General features: G+C 54.4%; 1 protein-coding gene across 4 annotated transcripts; it reads left to right on the forward strand.

Annotated features, from left to right (window-relative positions):
* Nucleotides 1-3,114: 3,114 nt before the first annotated feature.
* Nucleotides 3,115-17,131, forward strand: DTYMK (deoxythymidylate kinase). 4 transcript variants are annotated; one of them, XM_080799635.1, is made up of 5 exons: nt 3,136-3,321; nt 3,782-3,890; nt 8,580-8,670; nt 10,353-10,550; nt 14,934-17,131. In XM_080799635.1, the coding sequence occupies exons 1-5, from the start codon at nt 3,192-3,194 to the stop codon at nt 15,042-15,044; spliced, it is 639 nt and encodes a 212-aa protein (XP_080655761.1). In that variant the 5' UTR covers nt 3,136-3,191; the 3' UTR covers nt 15,045-17,131. The 4 variants fall into 4 exon arrangements, with proteins under 4 accessions (XP_080655763.1, XP_080655761.1, XP_080655760.1 ...); XM_080799634.1 differs by having other exon boundaries at nt 8,379-8,670; nt 14,934-15,327; XM_080799636.1 differs by having other exon boundaries at nt 3,146-3,321; nt 3,782-3,884; nt 14,934-15,327.
* Nucleotides 17,132-17,241: the final 110 nt, after the last annotated feature.

The raw sequence follows: 17,241 nt of genomic DNA on the forward strand, positions 1-17,241 counted from the left end.
ACATGAGACCTCTCCAGCACAGCAGTCCCGGGTACTGGTACTGTCCTCGCCATGCAGGGAGAGCTTCCAAAGAGTTCCAGTGAGCCTCAGTGGAAGCTGCACTACTTGTGAAAACTCCTCGGTAGTCCTGAGAAATCTCACTACATTTTATTGGTCAAGCAAGTTGTTGGGTACAACCAGATTTGGGATCATGTCCCAAGCTGAAGGCAGATGCTCAATGACTGAGCCACCCAGGCGCCCCTAGAATTTTATTTCTTGTGCAGCAGTCCCAGTGTGAATAGCCCAGCGGGTAGCAGCCGGGCTCCATAGGATCACTTGTGGGCCCCTTCCAGAACAGTGTCTGCCCCCAGGGAGTTTTGTCATCATCAATAGGGTCAAGGCCAGGTTGCAAGGAGGGGAAGCGGTGGGCAAAGGGAATGCACTGGCCGCTGTGTGAAGGAGCACAAACTGCGTCTGATCAGGGTTCATCGGCGCTTAACTGTGTGGCCACATCCACCTGCAAGCAGGGCTGGGAAACGAAGTTAGTCTAGCGGGGCACTCATGTGGCCAGCAGACTCTTTTGGAAGTACAGGAGTGCTGTAGACTGAGTAGTCCCCCAGATTCATAGGAATGCTAGCTACCGATGTGACTGTATGCCGAGAGGGAATTAAGAGGAAGAAGAGACACTGGCGACCTCTCTCCACACCCACATGGTGGAAAGACTGGCTCCATTGGAGCCCCACGGTCTGTACTGTCTGGACAGGGTAGCCTGGCTAACAAGAAAGCCTTTGCTGCCACAATCCTTGAGGAAGAGGGAAGAGTAAAAGGGCTTTAGTGCCTTTTGGGTTTTTTTTTTAAGGGACAATCCCAAACATCTAAGAGTAGGGGGGCCCTAATGAGCCCTGTGTGCTCATCAGCCATTGGCACTTTACAACCCGTTTTATGTCCCCTCTGTCTCCAAGCACACTTAGACCCAGAACCCTGTAATTTCCTCCACCAAGTGGACATCCTTGTGCCCACCTATAAGGCCTCCATGTGCTGTGAAGAGATCCTACTTGCACAGCTCCAGGGCTGACTGTGCTGACCATCAGGCCTGAGACCGACCTGTCCATGCAGCAGAGCAGAAAGGAGACAATGCCCAGATGCGAGGCCACTCCCCCACGGTGGGGCCACAAGATCAGCACTGGATGCATGGAGATGCCAAAGTCACCCTGTGACCGGGAAGGAGAAGCTAGAACTGCTAACATGGGGGCCTGACCTTTGACATCACCAGGCAGCAGAAGCAGTTATTGGCTGCCTAACTCTGGACTTTGAGTTATGTGTGATAATGAAATATCCCCATGATGTAAGCCACAGGTAGGCTGGTACTTGCACTTAGTATCATTCTGATATAAGAGGCAGGACGTGTTGAAGACTCGAAGCAAAACTGCTTGTTGTACCTTAATAACAAACCTCACCCTACTTGTGCTAGTTTAGCAACTGCTGCGGTCAAAAGGGCTCGGCACCACCACCCTGCACACAAAGCCCCAACCGCCAGGTTCCTCCATCTTCACAGACACCCAGCAAGGCCAGGCATTCACAAGCTGACACGCTGCATTACATGTTCTCTCTGTAGCCCAGTGAGCTCATCCTGCAGATGTGGTTCAAGGCTGGCTGGCACCTGCCCAAGCCTGGGAAGGTTCCTTTCTCTATTGTAATGCTCTCATCCTTTGAAGGCCCAGGAGATGGACTTTTGAGAACAGGAGACATAAAACCAAAGGCTATTGCTTCCATCCCTGTAACAACATTACGCTCCAGCCTTTGTATCAGTAAGCCCTCCCTAGGCTGTGCTGCCGTAATGGGGGTCCCGCAGTCTCCAGGAGGGACTCGGAATGCCGATGGCTTACTTCTTGCCGTGCTACCTAACCGTCTGTGGCCGTAGCCTGGCCCTAGCTTTATGTCCTTCACTGGAGATCCAGGGTGAAAACACAGCCCTAATTGTGCATATGCTCTTCTCACGGCTGGGGGGGGGGGGGGAATGGGGCGAGGAGGGAACTGCCGAGCCAAACAACAGCTTCCACAGCTTCCCCCTCAAAAGGACGCGAGTCAGCTGTGAGTCCAACAGCATTTGGAAGCCGCACAGCCAATATCAACATCAAGGAAAGGGGCAAATGCTTTGGAAGAATACTATCATCTACCCACCCTTCCCGAACTCAGACTGCATCAGGCAAACCGGTTGGGGGACAAGAATCCACGCTAGCTGCCTAGGGAAGTCACGTTCTAAGGGGCTTGGGGAGGAGAAGTCGGGGAAGTCGCGGAGGGTGAGCTCCAGGGCCCGGCGAAGCCGCCGCCGCCCACCCTGGCAACCTCAGCAAGCTCTTGCAGGCAGCCATGCGGCAGGTGCCCCCGAGCAAGCAGCCTTGAGGGACGAGTCCAGCACAAGTCCAGACGCGAAGCCGGCTGCGGGGGGGAAACTGCGGGACGCGGCTCCTGGCTCGTCGTGGCCTGCGAATCCGCTTCGTCGCCAGCCCCGAGGCTTCCAGCGCAGCCCCCGGCGGGCGGACACCCGCGGACCGCCCCCTCGGGAGTCAGCACGGCACCGGCCCATGAGCGCACGGTCTCGCCAGGAGCATGCGCAGGCGACCCGGACGCCCCTGAAGGGGCAACAGGGCCTGAGAGCCTCCGGACGGGACGGAGACCCCCATCTCAGGAGTCGGGCACCAGGACCGTCAAGACCGCCCTTTCCCTCCCCTGCGAGGCGGCCTCCGGCGTCTCTGACTCGCGGCTCCCCCGGCCCTGCAGTCTCGAGAAGCAGAGCACACGACACAAACGTCTCCCCGGGACTGCCGCGCGGACAGGAAAGGTCCGCCCCCGGCCTCCCCGCCAGCAGCCAGCCCACACCGCCTCCCACTCGACCGCCCCGGAAAGCCGGGCCTCCGCCGGAAGGGGCGGGGCGACTATGACGCCTTCGCCCCGCCCCTGGGCCGATACCAGCCAATCCGGGCAAGGCTGGAAAATGGCAGCCAATCCCAGCGTGCGATTCTCCCAAGTCAAGTCCAGAGCGCGCCACAGACGCGGGCCTATTTCAGCCCGTCCCAGCGCGCGCCGCGGACGCAGGTCCGTTTCAGCCAATCGCAGTGCGCGCCGCCCACGCCCGCCAATGGGAACTCCGAGCGACGCCGGGGACGCGGTGGCGGCGGGCGGCGGGCGGCGGGCGGCGGGAAGGCGCGAGCATGGCGGCTCGGCGCGGGGCTCTCATCGTGCTGGAGGGCGTGGACCGCGCCGGGAAGAGCACGCAGAGCCGCAAGCTGGTGGCAGCGCTGTGCGCCGCGGGCTACCGCGCCGAGCTGCTCCGCTTCCCGGGTGGGTGTGGCGCCGGCGGGGCCGCTCGGTGTCGGGGTGGCGAGGCGGTGGGGCTGCTTGGTGTCGGGGCCGCGGGGCGGTGGCTGCAATCGTGGGCGGGTGGTCCCGGCGCTGGCGGGAATCCGGGCCGCGGCTTCTGGCCTGGCTGTTCCCGTCGGAGCGGCTGGAGGGATGGCTTCACCGGCCTCGGACGTGCGCACGGAGACACCGGTGCGGCGGTCTCCCCGCGACGCCTCAGGCGGGCGGATCGAGCAGCGGCGCGCGGCGGGGTCGTGGGGCTCCGGCCTTCCCTCCCTTGAGCGCTTTCGTGCGGACACCTGCACCCCGCGGCCGGCTCTCGGGGACACTCCGAACCCGGGGGGCGCCGCAAAGGAAACCGCAGCCCGCGGCCCGGCCCCAGCCGTGTCCTCACTCAGGTGGGAGGCCTGCGCTCACTTCGTGGGTCTCTCTCTCTGTTTAGAAAGATCAACTGAGATCGGCCGGCTGCTGAGCTCTTACTTGGAGGAGAAAAGGGAGCTGGAGGACCACTCGGTGCACCTGCTCTTCTCCGCGAACCGCTGGGAGCAAGTGTAAACGCTACTGACGCGCCGCCCGCCCCCAGCGCTTTACCTCCTGCTTGACCGCGGCGGGTGAAAGCGGCTCTCGACGCGGGGGCCGTGGGCAGTAAGCCCGAGGCCATACCTGGGCGAGCGCCCATCCTGTCCCCCTGACCCCAGCCCTGTGTTTGCCAAAGAGCACGAATTCGCCCTTCTTCCTCCTGCCCTGCCACCTCTTTGTAATGAACAGACAGACGTTGTTTTGTAGGGTAATTTTAGGGTTATGGAAAAGCTACTGATAAGTACAGTTCCCCCACCCCTGTCCCTCTTCCCCTTCTGCCCCTGGTTTCTCATATTATTTGTCTTAGATTAGTGTGTTACATTTGTTACAGTGGATGAACTGATGTTGACGCTTTTCTGTAAAGATTTTATTTCTTTGAGAATGAGAGAGGATGAGAGGAGGGTGGGGGGGGGTGCAGAGGGAGACAGACAGGCATGCTCTGTGCTGAGCATGAGCCCAATTCCCAGGCCCCTGAGATTAGGAGCTGGCGGGAGTCAGAAACAGCCCCCCAATGCTGCATGTTGACAACATTATTAACAGAAGTTTACAGTTTACTCCCCCCCACCGCCCCCTTTTACTTTACATTTTCTACCTCTTCACTCAGCATTTAAGTATGAGCAAGTGCCTGTGCTGTGTGCCTTTAGATGCTTTTGTTTCCATTTATTTTTTTTAAGATTTTATTTATTTTGACAGAGCGATCACAAGTAGGCAGAGAGGCAGGCAGAGAGAGAGGGGGAAGCCGGCTCCCCGCTGAGCAGAGACCCCAGTGTGGGTCTTGATCCCAGGACCCTGAGATCATGACCTGAGCCGAAGGGCAGAGGCTTAACCCACTGAGCCACCCAGGCGCCCCACGTTTCCATTTATTTTTTAACATAAATAAAGAGGTCCTCCCATACAAACCATCTCATAACTGGCTTTCTGATGCTGCCTTGCTGAGCTATGACTTTCCAGTCAGTCTGGGGTGCTCTCCAGAAAGGCTGTTGGCAGTAGATTCGGCCTGTTCGTGGTTTTGCACCGTTTCCTCTTAGTCAAGCCTGCACTACTGTCTTCTGGTTCAGTGGTGTCTGCTTTGGAAAGTCCTTCCCACTCTCAAGGAAAAGAGCAAAATGAGGTCATTTTTATAGTCCTTAATACATCTGGAATTTATGGGCATAATTGTTCCGATTTTACTTTTTGGGGCTTTATAGAAAAATAAGGTAGTTACATTTAAAAGTGAAAATGCTAACCCGGCTTCCTGGTGATCCTGCCCCCGCTACACAGGTCTGCATGCCTATGCTCCATCTCTTCTGCCTCAGCTCCCACAGCTACACCTTCGGGTCATTCCAGCCACCGCCATTTGATTGGTTAGATTTGAAAGTCCTTGGGTGACAGGTCAGACGCCAGGGTCACATGTGGCACCACTGCCCACCAGCTGTGTGACCGCAGCCCTGCACAGCTGCTCTGCACCACAGCTTCCTCATCAGAGTGGTGGTCGTGGTGGTGTCCCATGGCGGTGCCCCCAGCCAGGGTCGAGGAAAGCTGACCAGGCAGGCCTGGGAGTGAGGGCTCAGTCAACCTGGGCTGTTTGGAAGAACTTTTAGAGAAACTAGTGTTTTCCTCCAGCCCTTTAATTGTCCACCTCTCTGCTATGCTTCATCTTAACTGAGTCAGTTGCTGGTTCCCAAAAATGCTTGTCCTCTGGCATCTTTAAAGTTCAGGAGCACAGAGCATGTGGTACTCCTCTCGCAGAACGGGGTGGCACCCTCCATTTCCCTCCCTATCTCTGTTTACCAAAACCCAGTGCTCCTCCAGGAGAGTCATAAATAGCACTGCCTGCAAGAATTCACTCCTAGAAATGAGTGGTTTCTTTTACTTCATCAATCTAGCAATTGTTTTTTTTAAGATTTTATTTATTTATTTGACAAACAGAGATCACAAGTAGGCAGAGAGGCAGGCAGAGAGAGGAGGAAGCAGGCTCCCTGCTGAACAGAGAGCGCGATGCGGGGCTCGATCCCAGGACCCTGAGACCATGACCTGAGCCGAAGTCAGAGGCTTTAACCCACTGAGCCACCCAGGCGCCCTAATCTAGCAGTTTTCTACTTTACATATTTTTAAGTTTTTACTTTGGAATAATTCTAGTCAGCTGGAAGAGTTGCAAGAACAGTGCCAAGAATCCAGACTTCATCTGTTATTCATACTTTGTCACACTTGTGTTATCATTTGCTCACTTTCTAAAAATTTACAGGTCATTTATTTTATGAAATTCAGAGATGGTCTGATGTTTCCTCACAAGTAGAGCTGGATTTGTATTTTTGTCAGGAATACCATGGAAGTGACGGTTGGGTCAGTTGTCTAGGACAATGAGCCAGGAGGGACCCAGTGCGGTTTGGCCATCACTGGATTGCTTGTGAAAGGTGTGCTGGCCAGGCTGTTCCACCAAATGATGCCTTCCCATTACAAGTAGTCAAAAGGGGAGGGACATGTGGGTGGCTCAGTCAGTTGAGTGTCTGCCTTCAGCTCAGGTCATCATCCCGCGGTCCTGGGATCAAGTCCCACATCAGGCTCCCTGCTCCATGGGGAGCCCGCTTCTCCCTCTGCCTGATGCTCCCCCTGCTTGTGTGTTCTCTCTGGCAAATAAATAAAATCTTTTTTAAAAAACCAGTATAAGGAAGGGGAGAGAATACTATAAAACTACATAAATACCCCTTCCTTATCAAACTTTGATTTTGTACTTTATTGTTCATTAATAAACCTGCTTGAGTCTGTTGTGATTTCAGATGGTGACTTTTCTAATCTGTCACTTCTGCATGTATTAGTCGGCTTCCTACGTAAGGAAGAGCCTCCCCTGCTCATCTGTGCGTCCCATCATCGACATGGGCTCACATGCTCTTTTTTACTTGGTGGGTCACACTATCTATCAGCTGTTTTGGTGTTCAGTTATTGCAAATTTGGCCTCTGGAAATCTCTTCATGTTGGCTCCTGTGTCCATTTTTTGAGAACTTTCTGGGAGAACAAGATGTTCAGGTTTCTCTTGTGTTTTCTCCTGCTCCAGCCCAGGAGCCAGCTGCTCCTTGCTGTGTAGTTGCAAAGTGCAACATCTGGGCGCTGGGTGCTTGCACTTGGGAGCATCCCTGACTCTAGACTCCAGTTGTGGTTGGACCTGCGTGTAAGTTTATCTTCATCTGTGTCTGTTTCTCTCTATCTGTGGTCACTGATACCTGGCGGTCCATCCCGGTGCCATGCTCTTCCTGGCTCATGGCATCGTCAGTCTGCCCACCTCTGTAAAAGCCTACATAGAGGTCCTGCTGGTTTTCACCTTTGTCCTTATAACAAGGGCACCCTGAGTGCTGTGTTCAGCGGTCTCTTTGGGCAGGATTTTCCCCTCTTCACTGTGTATTCATCTGGGTACAGGTTCATTTGACTTTGTATGTGATTTTAGGGTTTTTTTCCCCCATTTGATTTAATTTTTGAATACATGAAACATTAAATGGTTCTGAAAGTCAGAGTCATAGAAAAAGGTCACTGCCTTATCCACCCACTTCTGCCTATCCTTTGTGGGTAGGCTATTCCATTCATTTTTTTAAAAATAAGGATGTTATTTATTTAATCGACAGAGATCACATGTAGGCAGAGAGAGAGGGGGAAGCAGACTCCCTGCCAAGGAGAGAGCCCAAACTGGGGCTCGATCCCAGGACCCTGAGATCATGACCTGAGCCGAAGGCAGAGGCTTAACCCACTGAGCCACCCAGCTGCCCCCTATTCCATTCTAGTGTTCCCCTCTGGAATTATTTTACACACAGGCAGAGACATATGTGATATCTTCATTCTCCATGTTGCCCCATTCCTCAAAACGTAGCCTATCACTTGTGGTCCTCTGCTTTCCCAACGACATAAGGAGATGGTGTTGTCAGCTGATGGACATGGCCTTTGCTCCTCATACAGTGGAATCGTCCTCTTGTGCATGTGCTGTAGTTATATTTTCTACCAATTTTCTGTTTGTGAGATCAAGTAATTGTTTTTAATAGTTTGCGATTACAGCTAATGCTGTGATGGAAACTGCATTTTACTGCTGGTGGTGTACCTTCTCCCTCCCTACTGTTCTGTGAGCTCCTCAAGGACATCTCATCTTTCTCTTCCACAAAGTGCAAGTGACACTTCCTACTAACGTCAAGCTCCTTGTCTGTGCATCCTCCTAAGGTCTTAGGGCAGGGGGATGGGGGTTGAGCTGCCATCACCTGGTTGAGGACATCCTTGGCCAGCCCGTCCCTCCTTGTCCTGGTCCTTCAGACTCTAGGCAGCAAGCATGATCCCATCCTCACTGAATCTGCGCCTTTGCTGTCCGGGGCTCTCCTTCCCAGAAGGATCACCCAGCCCCTCCGCATCCCCCCTGCACATCCCCCCTCCCTATCCTCGCCCAGACGGCCCTCAAGCCTGCCTCTGTTCATTCGTCTTCACCAGTTGTGATTGTTCTGTTTTCGTAGACTTATCTTCTCCACATTGGGCTTTGCTAGGAGTACCCCAGTGGCATCTTCTGAAGAGAAGACCCGGAGTTTTTCTGAATACACACGAGGCTGCAAATCGCTGCCCTGTCCTCCCTTCACTGCGCTGGTTTATGTATTGGTGAATTACACTGTCGGCCTGGGAAGTCTGGACCATGGCTCAGAAACACTCTCTGTTTTTAGGCCTCTGATCAAGAAGAAGTTGGGCCAGGGCATCACCCTTGTCGTTGACAGATATGCATTTTCTGGTGTCGCCTTCAGCAGTGCAAAGGAGGTGAGTGCCATGTGGCCCCAGTGGGATGATGCCAGGTGTGGACTCAGGAGTGTGTGGTGCGTTAGAGCCCTTCCCTTTGCCTGGTCCACTTGCTGTGTCACGGTGGGAGGAGCAGACGTTGACGGAGCCGTAGCTCGTCGGTAATGTCAATGGTGGGTGTTGCTGTGTCCCTTCCCCACGATGGTCACTCAGCAGTGCTCCTCTGTTCAGTGTCTTGTTTGCAGAGTGGGTGGTGCATGTCGGGCACCTTCTGTAGGTTTTCCCGGCCTCCGCGAGCCAGCAATGGAGCTATCATTTGGGGTACAGGGGCTACTCTGCCACTGTGGTCTGCAGCTTAGTAGAACTTTTCAGCTACATACCAGCTGAGAAAACAATATCCCACCCAGCACTGTCCCCTGCTGCTCTCTGCCCCGACCCACCAGACACATCACCAGCTCCTTCGTGAACACTTCAGCTCATGTCCCAAAAATGACTTCTTACAAATGCAGGTATTTCATGCTGCCATCATTCGGTCCATGTGTGCAGTGGCCATTCACTTAGAAATGGACTCATCCTGGGTTTCTGCAGTCGAACTGGATCGGAATCCGTGTCAGGGCTGTACTTGATGTGTGTCTTGGATCTCTGTGATGATACAGGCTCCCACATTTCCTTTTTTCCTTGCATTAACATTTTTTAAGATTTTATTTTGGGGAGGTTACTTGAAGGAGTTCTGGGCTCTCATATCGAGAGACACAGGGCATCTGGCTATCTCGTTTGTGGTAACAGCCGTGGGTGGTGGTACCTTCACGAGGGGTTGCAAAATGGTGACCTCCTAATTCTGCCCATCATTCCTCATGTGCTGGCTGGAATTCTTCTAAAAGAACACTTGCCCTGTGGAAGTGTTTGTCAGTCAGATTCCGTCTGGAAGAGGAGGATGGGGCAAGTGACCGTCATACCCTGGACTGTCTCCCTCGTGTCTTTCTGATGTGCTGCTGGGGGTCTGTGGGGGCTGACGGGCTCACTCCTCAGCTGAGTACCTTACTTGAGCCTATAGCTCCCAGCACAGAGCTAGGTTCTAACCCTAAGTCTTCAGAGCTCTGCGGCTTTGAGACAGGGCCTTCCTGGACATGACCTTTTCCTCCAAAAATGGGGACACTAGTTTTAGAAGTTGATGGGATGAATAGGAGCAGGAGGGTGGAGGAGAGGCCTGTGGTGCATGCTTGCAGCAGTGCTCCAGCATTCTCTCAAGGGGGCTCACACCTTTACCCAGCAGAGGTGTGGGTACAGGACCCAAACTAGGGGTCGATCCCCCCATGGGCCCGTCTGCTGCCTACCCCAGGCCTCCTGTGTGCGGTGGGCCTCCAGGGTCTGCCACATGGACTGAGTGTTCTGCCTGGCCAGAGGGCACGGGACTGTGTTGGCACACCCACCCTTGGACCCAGGCTGTGGGTGCTGATTCCACGGGGCTATGGGGAATCCTGTCTTTGAGTGTATATTCACAGAGTCAAAGCAAACGAAGGTTATATGGGAGAAGGCAAAACCATTTGAGATCTCAGGAATAAAAACCACTAACATGTAAGAAGTCTCCATTTTTGGTATCTTAGCTGGACATTAGCTCATTTTTCCTCTTTTATGAATTTTGAAATCAAGAATAAGACCCCATTAAACCTTCTTTCTCTAACTCTTGGGTTCCATGCTGCCAGAATTTCTCCCTGGATTGGTGCAAGCAGCCGGACGTGGGCCTCCCCAAGCCGGACCTGGTGGTGTTCCTTCAGTTACGGCTGGCAGAGGCTGCGGCGCGGGGAGAGTTCGGCCGTGAACGCTACGAGAACGGGAACTTCCAGGAGCGGGCACTGCGTTGCTTCCACCAGCTGATGGCGGACAAGACTCTGAACTGGAAGGTGAGGGTGTCTTCTGGTGTTGCCCCCAGAACTGGCCGGCTGGAAGCCGCCGCCAAGATGTGGCTCAGGTCCTGCACCTGAGCGGAGCCATTGACCAAGGGCTGCTCCACCGGCAGGGCCTCAGGGCACCCTCTCGGTTTCTGCTCCTTTGTGATTGTGCGAAACAAGGGATATGGGTGCCTGCTGGGTGAGTTGGGGAGAATGGGCCAGACAGCCCCTTCCAAACAGCAGTCCTGCACAGGCAGCTATCCTCCGCCAGGTTTTGCCATGCTTGTCACCTAGAACACTGACCTGTAAGGCACTCCTCACACTGCCTTCCCTCTTTCACTTGTGAGTTGCACTCTGGCCTGTTGTGTCTGCAGGCCCCATGCCCCCCAGTCTCCTCAAAAGTTGGGACTGGTTGGTTTGGGGTTCATCCCCCACCCCCTGGGAGTCATTTGCTGTCTCCCTCTCAACCCTATCCTGCCAGTTCAGCCCCAGGGCCATTCCTTGTTTCCTTTCGTGGGGATGAGCACTTGTCTCCACGCTCACTGCCAGACCTGGGCCTCACCCTCAGACTCATGCCCCCCCACCACCACACTTTGCGGTCTCCTTGTGTTCGGTGCCCTGCAGTCCTGCTCCCTCCACCTCCGCACCTCACCCAGGGCCTAGCCCCATTCTCCATCCATGAAGGACCGTCAGGTCCTCCCTGAGGAGGGACACCAGGAGTGCCAGATCGGGCCCCTTCCACATGCCTCCCTGCACGCGCCCATCCCCAGACCCAGTTCGTGTGAGCGCATCCTGGTCGCCTGGACCCAGCTTTGTCCCCGTGTGGTCAGAGGTGGCCTGGCAACCAGAAAGCTGATACTGTGGGTGGTTGACAGGTCTTACTGGTGAGACAGGCGGCCTTCTTGCTGTTCCGTTGGCCTCGGCTCCTAGTTTGGCCATCTTATCTGGTTGGTGCTTCTCTCGTGACCTGCCTGTCTGCGGCCCTCCCCATTCGTCTGCACTGACTTCTGCTTGCTCATTGCCAGCGTGGGGGTTCCTCTCAGGGGGCTTCTTTGTGACACAGGTTGCACACATATTTTTAAAGTATGGCTTTCACCACTAGCTAGAAGTACAGTGTTCCCATGAAACCGCTCATGAGTGAAAATGCCATAAAGCAAAGAAGCAATCACCACTGATTGACACAGAAACCTTTTCAAGCATTCCCAGAGCTAGAAAATCACCTCTCTTAGGGTTTTCTGGTACTTAGGACACAACTTGCTAACAGACACCCAGAGTCTAATGGAGATGAAGCCCACAGGCTCCCAGACACAGAGCCAGATACCGAGCTGCCAAGAGAGATTCCCGAGAAGGAGCACGCGGGCACCTTCTGCTGCTCTGGGTGCCTGGGACGGCTCCCTGCAGTGCTGACGCTGAATGAACTTTTTGCTTTTCACCTTTTTTTGTAAAAGCAAAAACACTTTCTGGATTTTTTTTCTGTTAGCAAAAACAGGTACTAACCTAAATCCTTCACGAAGGCAAAGTGGTGTACCTCGAACTTTCGCAAAGCAGAGGATGCCTGTGTATCCACAGGCTCTCCATCTCTCATGAGCTCACATCAGTGGTGAGCCCGTGCACTTGTCTAACGGTCGAAAAGGGCATTTCTTTCCATACATGGAAGCTTCAATCCCATTTTTGTACTGTATAATTTTATCATACAAGAAATTACAAAGTTCTGTTCCCTTTCTGTTTTTCCTTTGTCAATCAGTTCTATGTGGTTTAAGCAATTCTTAATTTATAACACATTTCAAACCCTGTAAGGAACAAGACAAGAAAGTATGAAATCAGGAGTGGGAGTGGGGAAAGAAACAGGAAACCATCTCCTTCCAACCAGTGCTGGCTCTCTTCACCCCAAACCTCCCCGGTTTTCATCTCATGTCATTTCTTCAACTTAAGAACATCTTTAAACATTTCCTGTATGCTGGATCTCCTAGGATAGAACTCTTAGCTTTTGTTAGTCTGAAAATTAACTTTTTAAACATTCTTTGAAAAGATTTTTAAACAATAACAAACAAACAAAAAAAAACGCCACACCTTAAAACTTGCAAGTACAATACAAAAAACTCTTCCTGGGACCATTTGAGAACAAATTAGTCTCTGATGCCCCCTCCCTGCCATGTACTGTCAAAACCGGGACATTACTGTACATCACTTGCTACCCTCAGGTCCCCAGGTCCCATTCAGTTTCCCCCACTGGTCCCACTAGTGTCCTTTTTAACAAATGACCCAGTGTACAGTCCCCTCTCTCTTCTCCAGTTTGTGTGACTTTCATGACATTGACACTTTTGAAGTTCACAGGGGGTGATTTGTAAGTGAGTGTCCAATGGATTCGGCTTTTTCCCCGTGATGGGATCCAGGCTGTGTGTCTTTGCTGGTGGCCTGGGAGGGGCACTGGGTTCTCACTGTGTCCTGCCATGTGTGTAGGATTCCCTTTTGTTCCACTTCTGGTGATGTTCCCTTTCTGGGGTATTTATTTTTATTCGCATGCCACTGACACACACTTAGACAAACGTCGGTGTGCAGCCAAGTGACTGGACAGGCTTGTACGTTACTCGGGGCTCACCACACAGGTGGCCTCACCTGTAAGTACACAACACCATCATGGGATCCCTGACTGTGGTCCCTGTGCGGTGCCTCTCATCTGTCTGCCCCCCACCTCCCCCAAGGGGGCAGCCGTGCGTCCTCTGCGCTTATGGCTCAGCTTCTGTGTGCGATTATTCACTTACGTGAGACGCCACATATAAGCGAAATCCTACAGTATCTGTCCTTCTCCATGTGACTCATTTCACGGAGGATGACACCATCTAGGGCCACCTGTGTTGTTGCCAATGGCAAGAGCTCATCCTTTTGTATGGCCGAGTAACATCCCCTTTCACCACTTGGCTCGGTGGTACTTGCCAGGCTTCTCCACGGGGATGTGGACTCTATTTCCCCCTGTAAATAAGCAGTTTCTGATGAGATTCTTATAAATAATGTAAAAATCTCACAGCTCATCGGATTTTCAGTTTACCTATACATTCATATCTGTACGGATTCATGTTTCTATTTTGACTCCCTGCCGTCTATGCTGTGCCCCGCCCAGCAGCTCCTGTTACCTTCTCGTGGGTCCCCTGCACGTTGGGACACTGACTGCCCCCCAGCACATTAATACTTCCGGGGTTCATCCTGTCCACTTCCAGCCCCGCTCTGGGTTTGGCTGCTTGCCTGGGTTTCCGTGCTCCCATCTTGAGGGGAAAGCTATCCTAAATCTGGGTCCGGGGGCCCAGGTGCTTGTTGGCACGGTGCTGTCTCTGCGCCCGGACCCTCAGAGGACTAGAGATGTGGTTTAGACGTGATTGCCTGCTTTAGAGTTTATATGTAATGTGCGCGTGTGTAGTACCTGTGTGTGTGCGAGTTTATCTGTAATGTTTGCATAGTACACCCATGTGCAGTGTGTGTGTGCACATAGTATGCCTGTGTACGAGGTCATATGCAGAGTGTTTGTGCACGCATATGTATTACACCCATGTGTGAGGTTCAGCCTAGTTCATGGTTTGCAGTAAGCAGTCCCAAGAGCCTTCAGGCGGCTGTCACCATGTGGGGTCTCAGGCTGGGCAGATCATTGCGAGCCGTGCAGTCAGACCTCCCAGATGGTCATACATGCCTCTGAGTGAGTCCACAACCGCCACAACTTCTGCAGAACTGTCTGCCCCAGAGGCCCCATCAGGACCGAGCCTGGACCAACAGTGAGACAGGGCACCCCACCCTGAGCACACGGAAGATTCTGTCCGGCTCGGTCATCCTTGCTTCAGGCAGAGAGTGATTTCTCAGGTGGCTGGGTCGCGTAGTGACCAGAGGTCCTCATGCTTTCATCGAGGGGGAGAGCAGCCAGCTGGGTCAGGATGGAACCCTCTTCCCCAGAAGGAGAGGAGTCAAACCCAGGGTTAGCTTCTGTGCAGAACTTTCTTGAGCTCCAGGCAGCATCCGGGCATGGCTTCAGAGGGTCAGACTCTCCCGGCCTCCTCTGCAGAGACCGAAGCCCCACCAACCAGGATGGGGTGGGTGCTGGTGCGCGGGCGCCCCACTGACATGCCTGCCAGCATGAGCTGGGGGAGGGAGAGGGTCTGATCAGTGGCAGGATGGGGTGTTTCTCCTGTATCTGGGCCGCAGCAGGAGTGTGGGTCAGCTTCATCCCAAGGACATAGGCCAAGTTCCCCCCTCCCCTGCCAAGGGCAAAGGTCAGACAAAGGTGTAGGATGAAGAACCCCAGAGGTGTACTGTGCCCTTCTAGAACCCAGCCCCGTCTGAAATCCCTGCACACTGAAAGTAGTGAAGAGCGTTAACCATTCTCTTTTTCTCCTGCCTCCCCCGTGGGGACAGATGGTCGACGCCTCCAAAAGCATCGAAGATGTCCACAAGGAGATCCACGCCCTCTCTGTGGACACCATCCAGGCCGTCACACAAAGGCCACTAGGCGAGCTGTGGAAGTAGCCGTGCAGCGCCTCCTCTTTTGGTCCTGTGAGGCCGAGCTGGCGGGGGTGGGGGTGGACTCCCAGACGATGTGCTCACAGAGACAAGTCAGCGGGGCACACCGGGGGCGCCGTAGGCAGTGCTGCAAGCTTCCTCTGTCCTCCTCCCCCCTCCCAGGCACCAGTAAATGACAGTGCTTTCTTATGGGAGTCTCATGACCACATGCAGGCAGTTCCAGTGAGATGGTCATCACCTGAAATTCTGAATTTCTTAGAGGCACTAATAAAAACGCATCTGAAAAGGCACCATGGAAGCTCCCGCCTTCCTTAGCAGCCAAGGGCTTGCCGGAGAGCCCTTCCTAGCAGGCACAGCTCTGCACCGGGCCCAGCCAGGCTGCATCCCAGGGGCACGGTGGCCTGTCCCACCTCAGCGCTATAGACACAGGCTTGGTGTTGGTGTTTCCACTCTGTCCCACTGAAGCTACCCTGACTGCTCTGGCCTTTTGGAAAACCCAGGGCACAGAGCAGTGCAGACTGAATGGAGGGCAGGCAGGGATCCCCCACCTGGAGGGCAGCAGCTTTCTCCTGTGGCTCGTATGTGCTCTCTGTGTGGGGCCTGGGCAGAGTCTGCGTGTGGCCAGCATCTGTACTTGTCGGGGTTCCTGGTCTGGTCACTGGGCAGCTGGCCCTCAGTCCTGGTCCTCGGGTGGCACCTCAGAAGGGGCAAAGGACATAATAGGTGAGCGTGCCTGGTGGCTGTGCAGCCTTGAATGAGGCCTTGAGGGGACAGTCATGGAGACACAGTTCCATGTCCTGTGCTCACAGAGGGGACTGCTGCAGCTTGGTGGGGCCCTGCTGATGGCCAGGTGTCAGCCGCAGGTGTCCACCCAGAGTGGGCAGCACACGTGAGGTCAGAGCCGGAGGACCCGCCACAGAGACACAGACACCATAAGGACCGCACACGGGGTCCAACTCGGGCCCTGCATCACCCACAGGGCTGGTCTGGCAGCACTGTCTGTAGCCAGCTTTGTGCTGCTTCCCATAACCAAGGCTCTGCGAGGAAAATGCATGTCAGCCCAATCTCCTAAGACCCTGAACTTCTGCCTCTTGCACCCTCGTCAGGGCCACCAGGGGTGGGGGTGGGGGCTGAGTGAGCCAGGGTGCCCAGCGCAGACCAGGACACAGGCAGAGCAGTCTGCTCAGCTGGAGCTGTGGATGCAGGATGTGGGCCTGGCTGTGGGGTCAGAGGTGGAGGGAACTCAGGAGGAGCAGCCAGAGCAGAGGGGGTCCCATAGGTGGTGGGTGGTGCAGCCAGGCTGGAGGCAAAACCGGTACAACAAACAAGCTTTCTTCAGGGAATCCAGCATGTGTCTTGAAACATCTGGCCAGGGTTGCAAGGGCAGGCCTCGCCAACAGGGGCAGGGGGCGGGTGGGGCAGGCGTATGGTATGTGACATGGTCCAGAGACCCCAGCTCAGGTGGCTTTTGCACTGGGGTGGGCAGAGTAATGGCCCCTGAAGATGGACACGCGGTCCTACCAGAGCCTGGGAACAGCACCCACACAGCGAGGTGGAGAGACCCTCCCACCTTGTCTGGGAAGGCCCAAGACACAGTCACAAGGGGTCTCCTGCAGGGAGGCAGGAGTCCCAGTCAGGGGACATTGGTGGCCACAGGACAGGTCAGAGGGCACACCCTTGGGGCGCTTAAGGTGGAACGTGGGCAGCTTCCAGGAGGGGGGAAAGGAGGGCAAACCTTCTGCCCTGGAGCCTCCAGGAGAAATCAGCCCTGCAGAGACCTTGACTTAAGACCACTGGCCTCTGGGATCCTGACAGGAAAACTGTGACTCGAAGCGGCTGCGTGTGGGGGATGGGCCAGCACGAGAAGCTCCTATGGGTGCTAGAGGACACGACGCAGGTGGACCTCCTCACCTGGGAAGCAGCCAGTGCTTCCCACCTGTGTCTGCCTTAGGAACCTCACAGCCCCCTCCGGATCCTCCCACCATGGGCCTTGCCCATGTCCTGTGTGACTCGCAGCCAGCACTCAGCCCACCTGGAGGGATGCTGCTTTTACAAACCAAAATAAAGCTAGCTGCACTGGGGACACTTTCTACAAAGCCTCTTGTTGGAGGAGATCCTGTGTGTTCTAAAAGCAAGTTCCCTTGTGTTCTTCATTTTGGGGACCGTGAGGCCGAGTTACAGCATCACCGCTCACAGGCTGGGT

The sequence above is a fragment of the Martes martes genome (genome assembly GCF_963455335.1).
Source record: "Martes martes genome assembly, chromosome: 3".
Taxonomy (NCBI): domain Eukaryota; kingdom Metazoa; phylum Chordata; class Mammalia; order Carnivora; family Mustelidae; genus Martes; species Martes martes.

Excerpts from the sequence above, each read along its gene's own strand:
- DTYMK (XM_080799634.1), top strand. The coding sequence starts at position 3,192 with ATGGCGGCTCGGCGCGGGGCTCTCATCGTGCTGGAGGGCGTGGACCGC. Across the intron at positions 3,891-8,378 it reads GCGAACCGCTGGGAGCAAGT|ACTTATCTTCTCCACATTGG; the intron begins GTAAACGCTACT and ends CTGTTTTCGTAG. Across the intron at positions 8,671-10,352 it reads CCTTCAGCAGTGCAAAGGAG|AATTTCTCCCTGGATTGGTG; the intron begins GTGAGTGCCATG and ends CCATGCTGCCAG.